Source organism: Salvelinus alpinus, chromosome 24, assembly GCF_045679555.1.
Source record: "Salvelinus alpinus chromosome 24, SLU_Salpinus.1, whole genome shotgun sequence".
Lineage (NCBI taxonomy): Eukaryota > Metazoa > Chordata > Actinopteri > Salmoniformes > Salmonidae > Salvelinus > Salvelinus alpinus.
This window is the reverse complement of record NC_092109.1, coordinates 1377077-1389076: the sequence shown is the minus strand read 5'-3', so window position 1 is coordinate 1389076 and position 12000 is coordinate 1377077. Positions and strand designations below refer to the sequence as shown.

General features: G+C 40.5%; 1 protein-coding gene across 1 annotated transcript; it reads left to right on the top strand.

The window, feature by feature from the left end:
- The first annotated feature begins 1083 nt into the window (after positions 1–1083).
- LOC139551988 (coiled-coil-helix-coiled-coil-helix domain-containing protein 10, mitochondrial-like) lies at positions 1084–7291 on the top strand. The gene is made up of 4 exons (XM_071363322.1): positions 1084–1686; positions 2958–3177; positions 5481–5625; positions 6795–7291. Exons 1-4 carry the CDS (start codon positions 1637–1639, stop codon positions 6812–6814), a joined length of 435 nt encoding a protein of 144 aa, XP_071219423.1. The 5' UTR covers positions 1084–1636; the 3' UTR covers positions 6815–7291.
- Positions 7292–12000: the final 4709 nt, after the last annotated feature.

The window sequence follows — 12000 nt, the reverse complement described above, 5'->3', positions numbered from 1 at the left end:
CGTCCTCAAACAATCGCATGGCATGGTTTCGCTGTAATGGCAACTGTAAATCGGACAGTGCAGTTAGATTAACAAGAATTTAAGCTTTCAACCGATATAAGACACTTGTATGTACCTAAATGTTTAATATCCATAATTTGTATGATTATTTCATTAAATAGTACCCGCAAAACACCAGTCTCAACGTCAACAGGAAAGAGGCAACACCGAGATGCTGGCCTTCTAGGCAGAGTTCCTCTGTCCAGTGTTCTTTTGCCCATCTTAATCTTTAATTTTTGGGGGGCCAGTCTGAAATATGGAACTTTGCAACTCTGCCTAGAAGGCTAGCATCCCAGAGTCGCCTCTTCACTGTTGACGTTGAGACTGGTGTTTTGCGGCAACTATTTAATGAAGCTGCCAGTTATGGTGGTCTTTCCTTTATTTTGGCAGTTACCTGTAGGTTTCTCACTTAATGGTGGCACAAATTTTGATATGGGGGAGGGGAGGTATATGCAAATGAAATACTGTAGTATTTATTATAGTTAAAAAAGTGTTGTGTTTTTGCGGACATTACTGTAGTATTTACTTCAGTGTTTTTTTTTGATAATAAGGTACTATTTACTCTGGTATTCTACATTAAACTACACAATTATATAGTAAGTACTACACATGATCGAGGGATACTATACATTATACATTATACAAAATGTTACAATATAATTCTATGGGTTTCTATAAACAAGACAAGTTCTCCAGTACTTTTGTAAACGTTTTAGTCAGTAGTTCTGAATGTAAAAAACATATTTAGTAGTCGCAAAGTTGGGGAACATGTCAGGACATATTAAAGTTGTGCAGTTGAAGTATTCTTGCCACCACGTGCTGATTGTTGACTCGACTGCCTCTGCATGATGATGATATTCCTTTCAATTAAGGTTTTACAGAACTCACAGATTTGTTTAATTGTTTAGTTAATTAGTTGTCTATATAAAAATAAATGATAATTAACAACTGATGGGAGTTATTATATAACAGAAAAACTTTGAAATGTAATCTTCATTCTAATCATAGTTCGATAAATTGCTGAGGGTTGACTTATTTTCTGACGGACTTTCACCGCCATCAAGTGGCCAAAGGCAATACATCAGCGAGTGACCGACAGATATTGGTAGAACATTGTCATATTTTTCTACAATTTATCTGTTGAAATGTTACATGTAGCAAGATACTTTGTTTGTTACGGAATACAATTTTGACCATTGGCAGTCCAACAGATATTTGGGGACACTGGAACGTCACTGAAAGATTGTCATGCTTGCCATCGTATTAGTCAGAGAAATGTCTAGTAAAACATTTTCATAATCTGTTTACCGTTTATCTGTTTACCGTTCTGATGTCAGTTTTAGAATGAACAAACTACATATTTTGTTTGTTATGTGATAAAAAAAAAACGTACTGAACTTCAGTAAATAGGTAATCGCCTCTACGCATGAGTGAGAATTTACAGGTATGTTTGCGCATGCGCAATCCACACAAGGTCATTGGCACGTGTGCGTGCTGTCATACGATCTATTTGCGTTACAAGAGGCTTCAGAAGAGGATAAGACTATCCTGGCTGAAACAGTTTGAAGTTGTAAAGAACATATTATCTGCATAAAAAATGGCTAGAGGAAGTCGCAGTGCCAGTCGTTCTTCGGCACCACCAACTAGGTAATGTGTTTTGAACGATTATGCAACTAGGTCAGATGCCGGTTTATTAAAATGTTAACAGCCTCGTTTGCATAGCAGTTAACTGGTTATAGTGCTAATATGCATAATTGTAATTGAATGACACACAGCTGTTTTAGAAACACAGCCCTAAAACTACTGCCATATGACTGACACTTTTCCTAATAGTTGTCTGCATCACAAAGGTTCTTAGATAAATTTGTGGGTCATTTTTCAGTTCTTGACCCCAAGGGCAGTGGGTAGAAGGTCAGCATTTGCTAGAAAAGTTTGCATAAACCAAAGAACAAATTATGCCATCAATTTTAAATAATTGCTGTTTCTTATTGTCAGTCTTACTGTTTTCCTGCACATATTCTTTCTTGGTGATAATAATCTATGTGGAGGTATAAGATTTAGAGATCAGCTGTTTACTAACCAATGGAGGCCAAGTCTTTGAATGCATGCATCCTCTGAAGATGGAGAGGGACAACTCATGGCTTGATCAGAGGAAGGTGGTGGTCAGGGAGATGGTTGATGAAGAGTCTGGTGATGATCATGTAGATCAGTGGTTCCCAGGTTTTAAAATTACTCTTGAAAGTTGTCATAGTAGAATGCACAAGGTGCAATTTTTAAATTGGGTAGTGCGTCATCAGTTATTTTTGCCATGTTAGTCATTGCATATCTTAGAGCTATTTATAACTTGTCTGAAATTTCCAGATCAACTAGCCCATGTCAGCTAAACATTTTAGAAATTTTTTTTTGCCCATAAATATTGTTGTAATTTGTCACTCATATCATATGACACACATTAGACATTGCAAAATGTATAGAATTGCAAGAAAATTTGCTTTGAAACTGCAACCTTTTCTTAGCACCCTATGACAAAATGTGTAGAATTGCAGGAAATAAGCTTTAAACCTGCAATACATTTCTCCACCAACAAAAGGGGTGTGAACAGTTTGTGTCATGAACAGTGCTTTTCCCATAGAAATAGACATGGTATGCGCGCGCAGGGGGGGGCGCAGGATGTTCCCCAATGCTGAAGGGGGGCCCCGGGTGAAAAAGTTTGGGAACCCCTGATGTAGATAATGTAATGTATCAGGTAATGCAAGGCTGTCTGATTCAACAAAATAACAATTGTAATCCGTGCAAGTGATGTCAGAGCAAAATTATGTTACATCAGTCTGACCCCCCCCCCCCCTCCCCCTTGGGTATGTTGATGTTCCATTTTAGAGGCCATGTTCTCTTCATTGTGTGCTCTTTTATATTTCCAGCTCATCCCCGGCCCATCATGCCCCGGCCGCTCCACCCCCGTCAGCCCTCGCCGCTCCTGCCGCGCCCCAAGGGCCCGGCCTCATGGCCCAGATGGCCACCACCGCAGCAGGGGTTGCAGTGGGCTCGGCCATGGGCCACGTCATGGGCAGTGCCCTCACAGGCGCCTTCAGTGGTGGCAGCAGCGCTGAATCAGCCACACCCGCCGCCAGCACATACCAGGTGAGCAGGGCAGGGGGCCCAGTGAGAGCCTGTGAATGGAAATAGGCCATTTTCCAATACTTCTAAATGGCTTCCTCTTCTTCAGGAACATTGACAGGTGATAGGGATTGATAGATTTTCACCATAGGTTATTCCATTCACCAGAACAGTGGATAAGGAGGTGATTTATGTTGGGCCGTTGTACTGGCAAAGCCTACCTGAACTCCTACCTAAATTCGATTCACCTGACAATGAGTGTCTTGTCTGAAAAGAACAACAGCCAAAGAAAGATAGGTTGTTCTGACAGTACTAAATTGGTGTGGATTGTTGGACAGCAGAGGATGTCTCTGACTTTGGCAGCACTGGAGAGATAAGCTACTGCCCTAAGGGGTTTGACTTCTCAGCTTTCAAATTTACATTTTAGGAAACAGAATTGGACCTAACGACATTGTTTGACACTCAGTATTGTGCCATTGAAAAACAGGGAACTCTCTCTGTTATGTGCCCAAAACACAGAGGCAGGTATTTGGGGTATTTACAGATGTGACGTCGCAGTTTGATATATCACAGTTTGATTTCTTGATAGCTTTTCTGAAAATGGAACTAGACCTGTCCTAGAAAGCCCAAACTCCTCCCTTCAGCTAAGTGAGGTCATGCAAGCGACCCATTCACTCACTAAGAAGTGTCACATTATACTCCTTGATGTCAGACATTGACTCTACACGATGACTGAGGCAATTTAATCTAGCGCTGACAGTATTACAACAGCTAGAAAGAGTTTTGGATGAAGCAAACTATTAAAGGATTGTCTGGCCCATGGGATGTCTGAAAAGTGGCATTACTCCATCAAGATTAGTTCTGGCATTTATACAATTATTGTTGATGAATTTGATCACTTAGTATTATATCATGTAAGCCTGCCATTGAGGTTTTGAAAGCAGAACATCATGTAGCCTAGCCACAGCAATGGAATGCCCTAGATGCAGTAAACAAGGAACATAAAAGATAGCTTGTTCTATGAAATCTCTTGAAATCTTTTGAACTAATTCAAAAGGTGCATTATGCAGAAATGTATCGATAATTTAAATTTGCCTTGAATTTCCATGAAAGTATGCAGCACGGTACTTGGAATGGCCAAACCAGACATTCGTCAGTAAACAAGCAACATTATGCAACTTTGAAATCTTCTATCAAGTAATTGCACTCCTTTACTACCTTATGTGTGATGCCAGGATATCAACCTCTCCCTCAACGTGATCAAGACAAAGGAGATGATTGTGGACTACAGAAAAAGGAGGGCTGAGAACGCCCCCATTCTCATCAACGGGGTTGTAGTGGAGCAGGTTGAGAGCTTCAAGTTCCTTGGTGTCCACATCACCAACAAACTATCATGGTCCAAACACAACAAGACAGTCGAAGAGGGCACGACAATGCCTATTCCTCCTCAGGAGACTGAAAAGATTTGGCATGGGTCCTCAGATCCTCAAAAAATTCTACAGCTGCACCATCGAGAGCATCCTGACTGGTTGCATCACCGCCTGGTATGGCAACTGCTCGGCCTCCGTGACACAAGGCACTACAGAGGGTAGTGCGTACGACCCAGTACATCACTGGGGCCAAGCTTCCGGCCATCCAGGACCTCTATACCAGGCGGTGTCAGAGAAAGGCCCAAAAAGGACTCCAGCCACCCTAGTCATAGACTGTTCTCTCTGCTACCGCACGGCAAGCGGTACCGGAGCTCCAAGTCTAGGTCCAAAAGATTTCTAAACAGCTTCTAACCCCAAGCCATAAGACTCCTGAACAGTTAATGAAATGGCTACCTGGACTATTTGCATTGTCCCCACCCCCATTTTTACGCTGCTGCTACTCTCCGTTTATTAGCCATGCATAGTCACTTTACTTCTACCTAGATGTACATATTACCTCAATTACCTCGACTAACTGGTGCCCCCGCACATTGACTCTGTACCGGTACCCCCTGTATATAGCCTCGCTATTATTATTTTATTGTTATTTTTCTTCATTTTTATTTCTTTATATATTTTTTTTTACTTCAGTTTATTTTAGTAAATACTTTAACGCTTTTTTTCTTAACTGCATTGTTGGTTAAGGGCTTGTAAGTGAACACTTCATTGTAAGGTCTACACCTGTTGTGTTTGGCGCATATGACATAAAATTTGATTTGTTATGTCAAAGATATAAAGGACAGGTGGGAATGTTTCATAATGTATCTGAGCTAGCATGGAGATAATGACTGTCACACTGAAGTCAAATCAGATGTCTACAGTATATTTGACAAGTGTGTGTGTCTGTGCCATTTACAGGAGGCCGCCGCTCGACCTGTCTCCTCCCAGCCTCGCCCATGCATGTTTGAGGTGCGACAGTTCCTGAACTGCGCCACCACTGAGGCAGACCTCAGCTTGTGCGAGGGCTTCAATGAGGCGCTCAAACAGTGCAAAGGCTCACACGGTAAGGTACTCATTAATGATTGGTAGTTATGAACACCCAATTGTATCAGTGTGTTAAGTTAGTGATGTAGAATAAAATAGACCATAGCTGTGTTCGAATACTCGTACTATTTGTGACGTGAATTGAGTATATAGTATGCTTATTGGTCATAGTATGGATATAGTTAGTATGCCAAAAGTTCCCGGATGTCGTACTAAATTCGCCAAAATATGATGTATACACGCAGAGGACACAATTTCTGTACTTTAGGGCCCAAAATGCTTTCGTAAATTCGCTCTGGCTATCTACTCCGATTTAAGAGCACTCTCGTCTGAGTGTACCAGAGCGCAGAATAATGAATTTACGAGCGCTCAACACCCATTGAATATGGCCGGTATCAGTAAATGTCGTCAAAAAAGCATAATTAAATTGTTGCCAGCAGCTCTGGATAACATAAACAGCCTAACCAGCTCTGCTAGGTTAAGTAAAATGGTCAGAGTGGTCTCATTTGTGTCTGGAAGTAGCTAGCAAGCTAGCCAACGTTAGCTTGGGTGCTTGACTGCCGTTGTAAGGTCAGAACGCTCAAATCAAACGCTCTGAATTTACGAGCACACTCTGGCACTCCAGATTGCATTTAAGAACACACCAGATGTCTTAAAATGTCTAACCAGTCATTTGTTATGCTAGCAAGAGGTTGCATAGCAACAGAATCAACTTCCGGAAGACAGGCAAAGAGCTAGTGCGCTCAACTGAAAGCATACTGTTCCTTTACAGTATACTAAAATGAACTAATAGTATGTAGTGTATATACTCATTAAGTATACAGTATGTTAGTATGGGTATTCAAACAGAGCTCATGAATGTGTACAAAATTTCTGCTCAAGGGAGTGATCTAGAGTTCTGTGGTATACCCAGAAGATATTTACATTTTTGTTTTATTTTTATTATGCTATTGGGAATGCCATTTGGATATGTATCAGATCTAGAAGATCAGGCTAGGCTTGGCTATGCATATTTCAACACACCACACAATACATGGATGTGCATGCTTTGTTCAGTTTAATGCTTTGTTTTCTCGTTTGTGTATATTCTTTAGTATTTATCCTTTTCCGAGCCCTGACTGTTTTTAGAATATGATTTACAGATAGTTATTTTATGAATCAATTGACCTTGTCTTGTTTATCCTGCAGGTGTTACATCACTGGTTTGATCAAGGATGTTAGGAGTCAAAACAAGACACCGTTTTCAGATAAACACATCGTAGAGTAGACAGATGTGCCACTCGGTCATGAAATAAACTCTATTCAACTCTCCACTGTAACAAGAAAGAAATTATGTATGTTCACTGTTAATGTCACGAAATGTATGATTTTTTATTTTTTTTGGTAATGTATATGAGATTGTGAAATTAAGAGCTGCTATTTACTTTCTGCTGGATTCCTCTGTTCAGCATTTTTATTGTCTGTCACGTTTAACAACCTAAAGGATGGTTAAATAGTTTGCTTGTCCATCCTCAAAATGACCCTTGGAATGAAGTGCTTCAGACGAGAGAAATTAAACATGTAGGTATCCAAGTGAGAATCTTGATAGAAGAGAAATGCGTAATGAATCTTGTGTGCTCTGCTTTACTCTTTCGTATACGAAAAATATATTCACTATATTGTCAATTAAACTCTTAATGATCTGACCCTTTTTTTTTTTCATTTCTGCCTAAAATGGACCTGAAGCAAGGATATGCATATTCTTGATACCATTTGAATGGAAACACTTTGAAGTTTGTGGAAATGTAAAATGAATGTAGGAGAATATAACACATTAGATCTGGTAGAAGATAATATAAACAAATGTGGTTTTTTTTTCATCTTTGAAATGCAAGAGAAAGGCCATAATACAATATTGCAGTTTAGGTGACATTTGGATTTTGACCACTAGATGGCAGCAGTGTGTGTATAAAGTTTCAGATTTATCCAGTGGAGCATTACAATACTGCACAGTGTTTTGTATGAAGTCTGTCAAAATGTGCCGAATTGGTCAATTGATACATTTTCAAGGACATAACTATAGAAAACATACAAAAATGATATGGTAAAACATTTCAGTTTACACACTCCCAGGAATGTCATACATGATGGAACATTAGCTTATACACTAACTTTCGCACTTATAGATGGCCGGGCGGGTTGGGTGTGGAGCCAGAGACCGCAGGGGTTCAAACTGTAGAACTACATTTGAAAATAAAAATAGATTTTATCAAACAAGACTATGCTACATTTTATCTCTGTAGTCATTTACAACAATGTCTACACTGTATTTCTGATCAATTTTTGAACAGTAGTGTGATTTTTTTAAATGACAATTCATAGGACCAACATTGTCCACAACAATGTTTTTATATTTTTTTATCATATGCCATGGGATGCTATCTAATATGATAATGGCCAATCCTCAAATAGTTTTAGTTCTTGAGACACCCCTACCGGAGGTATCTCTAAGGTCATCCATATATGAAATGGATGGTTGTATAAAACCAAGTGGTTAAGTTAATAGATATTGTGACCCCCCCCTTAACTCAAACAGTATATATCATCTATGAATATTTGTGTTTAACAGACAACTTACCGAGTCAAATGTTCTCTCATTCAGTGCAGTATGGTCATGTCTGATAGAAATACATACAGTAACATGTTTCTTGATGATGTGGCTCTTGCAATTTGCTATATGGAAAACAGAATGCCTGGCTGGAGGGAGGATGTCCACATACTCATGTAACCCAAAATTGCACTGTCTGATATTACTAAAATGTGGAATACATGTAGTCAGTTGTCTGCTTTACATACACAAACAAACAGCATTAGGATATCTTGATGCATCTTGGAAATATAGACCTGTAAACACACAGATACAATAGGCAGAAATATCTTCACTTTTTGGTAGCTGTTACATAACATTGATCTCATTCAGTGCTGTATGGTCCTGCCTGACAAAAATGCATACAGTTACAAGTTTTTTTTTTATGTTGTGGGCATTGTAATCGGCTCTAAGGCAACTGGGCTCAGACACTGAAAACTGTAATTTTTTCCAGTCAAAGGTTTCTCTGTGGATTTTATATGTTCAGCCTCTACCGTTGCAATTACTTTACCCCCCCTCCTCCCTAGATTTGACTCCAAATCCAATATGGCTGCCACAGTACAATTAAATGGTGGTTTAATAAACTGTATTATGTACACACTTTAAGTGAAATACATTTTTCAGATGTGTGTACTGCACTTACGACCTGTACTCAAGGCTATTTTTGTGTACTTCAACTATGTGAGGAATCCAATGTGCTCACCATATACACTAGAACAGTTTTGTCTGGATATATAAAAAGGCAGCAGACTAATTGGATTGGCAACACCAAGAATTCCAATTCACCCTCTCTCTAGCTCTACAACTTGCCCCCACTGTGGTATAACTTTAAAGATTGGGCTCTTCAGTCACCTCCTTATCAAAGTAAGCTTTGATTCATTGCTAGTCCAATACATCTGCCTGAATCCAATAACCTTCTGCTGGATCACTGTATTTGTGATGCATATTGGGATGTTCCGGTGCACTCTTATCCTATTTGAGTTGAGCTGGCACATTGCTTCTTCCAGACAATCATGTCCACCATCCTGGCTGTCTGCTCCGAAGTTGCCTTATACACTAGATACACAAAAGTATGTGGACACCCCTTCAAATTAGTGGATTCGGCTATTTCAGCCACACCCGTTGCTGACAGGTGTATAACATACACAAGCCTAAGATCACCATGCACAAGCGTCAGCTGGGGTTGTGTAAAGCTCGTCCGTCATTTGACTCTGGAGCCGTGGAAACGCTTTCTCTGGTGAGATGAATCACGCTTCACCATCTGGCAGTCTAACGAACAAAGCTGGGTTTGGCGGATGCCAGGAGAACGGTATCTACCCCAATGTATAGTGCCAACTGTAAAGTTTGGTGGAGGAAGAATAATGTTCTGAGGCTGAACTTGACTGGCCTGCACAGAGCCCTGACCTCAACCCCATCGAACACCTTTGGGATTAATTGGAACGCCGACTGCAAGCCAGGCCTAATTGCCCAACATTTAGAGTGAGTGCCCGACCTCACTAATGCTTTTGTTGCTGAATGGAAGCAAGTCCCGACAGCAATGTTCCAATATCTAGTGGAAAGCCTTCCCAGAAGAGTGGAAGCTGTTATAGCAGCAAAGGGGGGACCAATTCCATATTAATGCCCATGATTTTGAAATGTGATGTTCGACAAGCAGGTGTCCACATACTTTTCGTCATGTAGTGTATGTTGACTTGGTAACATTATGGTGTATGGGGAGGATGCAACCACACATGACAAGCTGGAGTGACTCATGCATTGGTCTGGGAAATTGTGCTAATACATCCCTATAAGGACATATGCCATTTTGGCAAACAAAAGGCACCTTAGGATGGTAAAACTTGCTGTATGTGATCGTTTATGGTGGCTGGGGATTGACTGTTAGATAGTGGTCTCTGTGCACCATGCTTGATCAGCTCTAACTCCTCTGCAACCCTTTTACTGTCCATCAAAGCCCAAGGATGTGTGTGTCCCTCTATGTCCCTCACAACCAATGCTTCTTAGTCATAGTCTATGACCTAGCTACACTAACTAACCTGAAGTCACCCTCACAGGTTCTGTCACTCTCTACAACTCCTGCATGCGTGCCCCAGTCCATTATCAATGCCAACCACCCAGAGTTAATATTGGCCAAATGATCATCCTACCCGACTTCGAAAGGAATATAAAGAAATATGTAGGACGTGACCTGCAGGACTTTTTGCCACATTCAACGTACAAAACATAGCAACAGTCATCAAAATTGTTCAAAGGTTTTAAAAACAATCATAATGAATGCAACAGTTGAACAATGGATGAAGATGCTCTAAACTTTTAGAATTTTTATAATCCATCAGATACTGACTTATAGCACCTAAAAACATTTTACTGGCATGTACAAAATAAGTTCAAGGATTTTGGTGGGAATTCAGGTATTACATACATTTTTTTCCTAGAATACACTCATATATAAATGTTCTTATTTGATCAGGTATTTTTTAAATGTTTTGTTCAAATAAAGAAAATTATATATGACCTATTTGCATAAATAGGCTGGCTGTATTTGTATACACAGTTGAAGTCGGAAGTTTACATACACTTAGGTTGGAGGCATTAAAACTCGTTTTTCAACCACTCCACAAATTTCTTGTTAACAAACTATAATTTTGGCAAGTCAGTTAAGAAATTTACTTTAGAAGCTTCTGATAGGCTAATTTACAAAATTTGAGTCAATTGGAGGTGTACCTGTGGATGTATTTCAAGGCTTACCTTCAAACTCAGTTCCTCTTTGCTTGACATCAGAAAAAAAATTGTAGACCTCCACAACTCTGGTTCATCCTTGGGAGCAATTTCCAAACGCCTGAAGGTACCACGTTCATCTGAACAAACAATAGTACGCAAGTATAAACACCATGGGACCATGTAGCCGTCATACCGCTCAGGAAGGAGATGCGTTCTGTCTCCTAGAGATGAACGTACTTTGGTGCGAAAGTGCAAATCAATCCCAGAACAACAGCAAAGGACCTTGTGAAGATGCTGGAGGAAACAGGTACAAAAGTATCTATATCCACAGTAAAACAAGTCCTATATCGACATAACCTGAAAGGCCGCTCAGCAAGGAAGAAGCCACTGCTCCAAAACTGGCAGTTATATTTCCTGTTAAGGCACGGGCTGATATTAAGGTTTTACTGCTAACCTACAAAGCATTACATGGGCTTTCTCCTACCTATCTTTCCGATATGGGCTGTGCAAAGTGGGTGTGAGTATATCCTGCCTGTTTGGCCCTGTCCGGGGGTATCGTCGGATGGGGCCACAGTGTCTCCCGACCCCTCCTGTCTCAGCCTCCAGTATTTATGCTGCAGTAGTTTATGTGTCGGGGTGCTAGGGTCAGTCTGTTATATCTGGAGTATTTCTCCTGTCTTATCCGGTGTCCTGTGTGAATTTAAGTATGCTCTCTCTAATTCTCTCTCTTTCTCTCTTTTTCTCTCTTTCTTTCTCTCCTCTCTTTCTTTCTTTCTTTCTCTCCTCTCTTTCTTTCTTTCTTTCTCTCTCTCGGAGGACCTGAGCCCTAGGACCATGCCTCAGGACTACCTGGCCTGATGACTCCTTGCTGTCCCCAGTCCACCTGGCTGTGCTGCTGCTCCAGTTTCAACTGTTCTGCTTACGGCTATGGAACCCTGACCTGTTCACTGAACGTGCTACCTGTCCCAGACCTGCTGTTTTCAACTCTCTAGAGACAACAGGAGCGGTAGAGATTCTCTGAATGATCGGCTATGAAAATCCAACTGACAT

Excerpts from the sequence above, each read along its gene's own strand:
- LOC139551988 (XM_071363322.1), top strand. The coding sequence starts at position 1,637 with ATGGCTAGAGGAAGTCGCAGTGCCAGTCGTTCTTCGGCACCACCAACT. Across the intron at positions 3,178-5,480 it reads CCGCCGCCAGCACATACCAG|GAGGCCGCCGCTCGACCTGT; the intron begins GTGAGCAGGGCA and ends TGCCATTTACAG. Across the intron at positions 5,626-6,794 it reads ACAGTGCAAAGGCTCACACG|GTGTTACATCACTGGTTTGA; the intron begins GTAAGGTACTCA and ends TTTATCCTGCAG.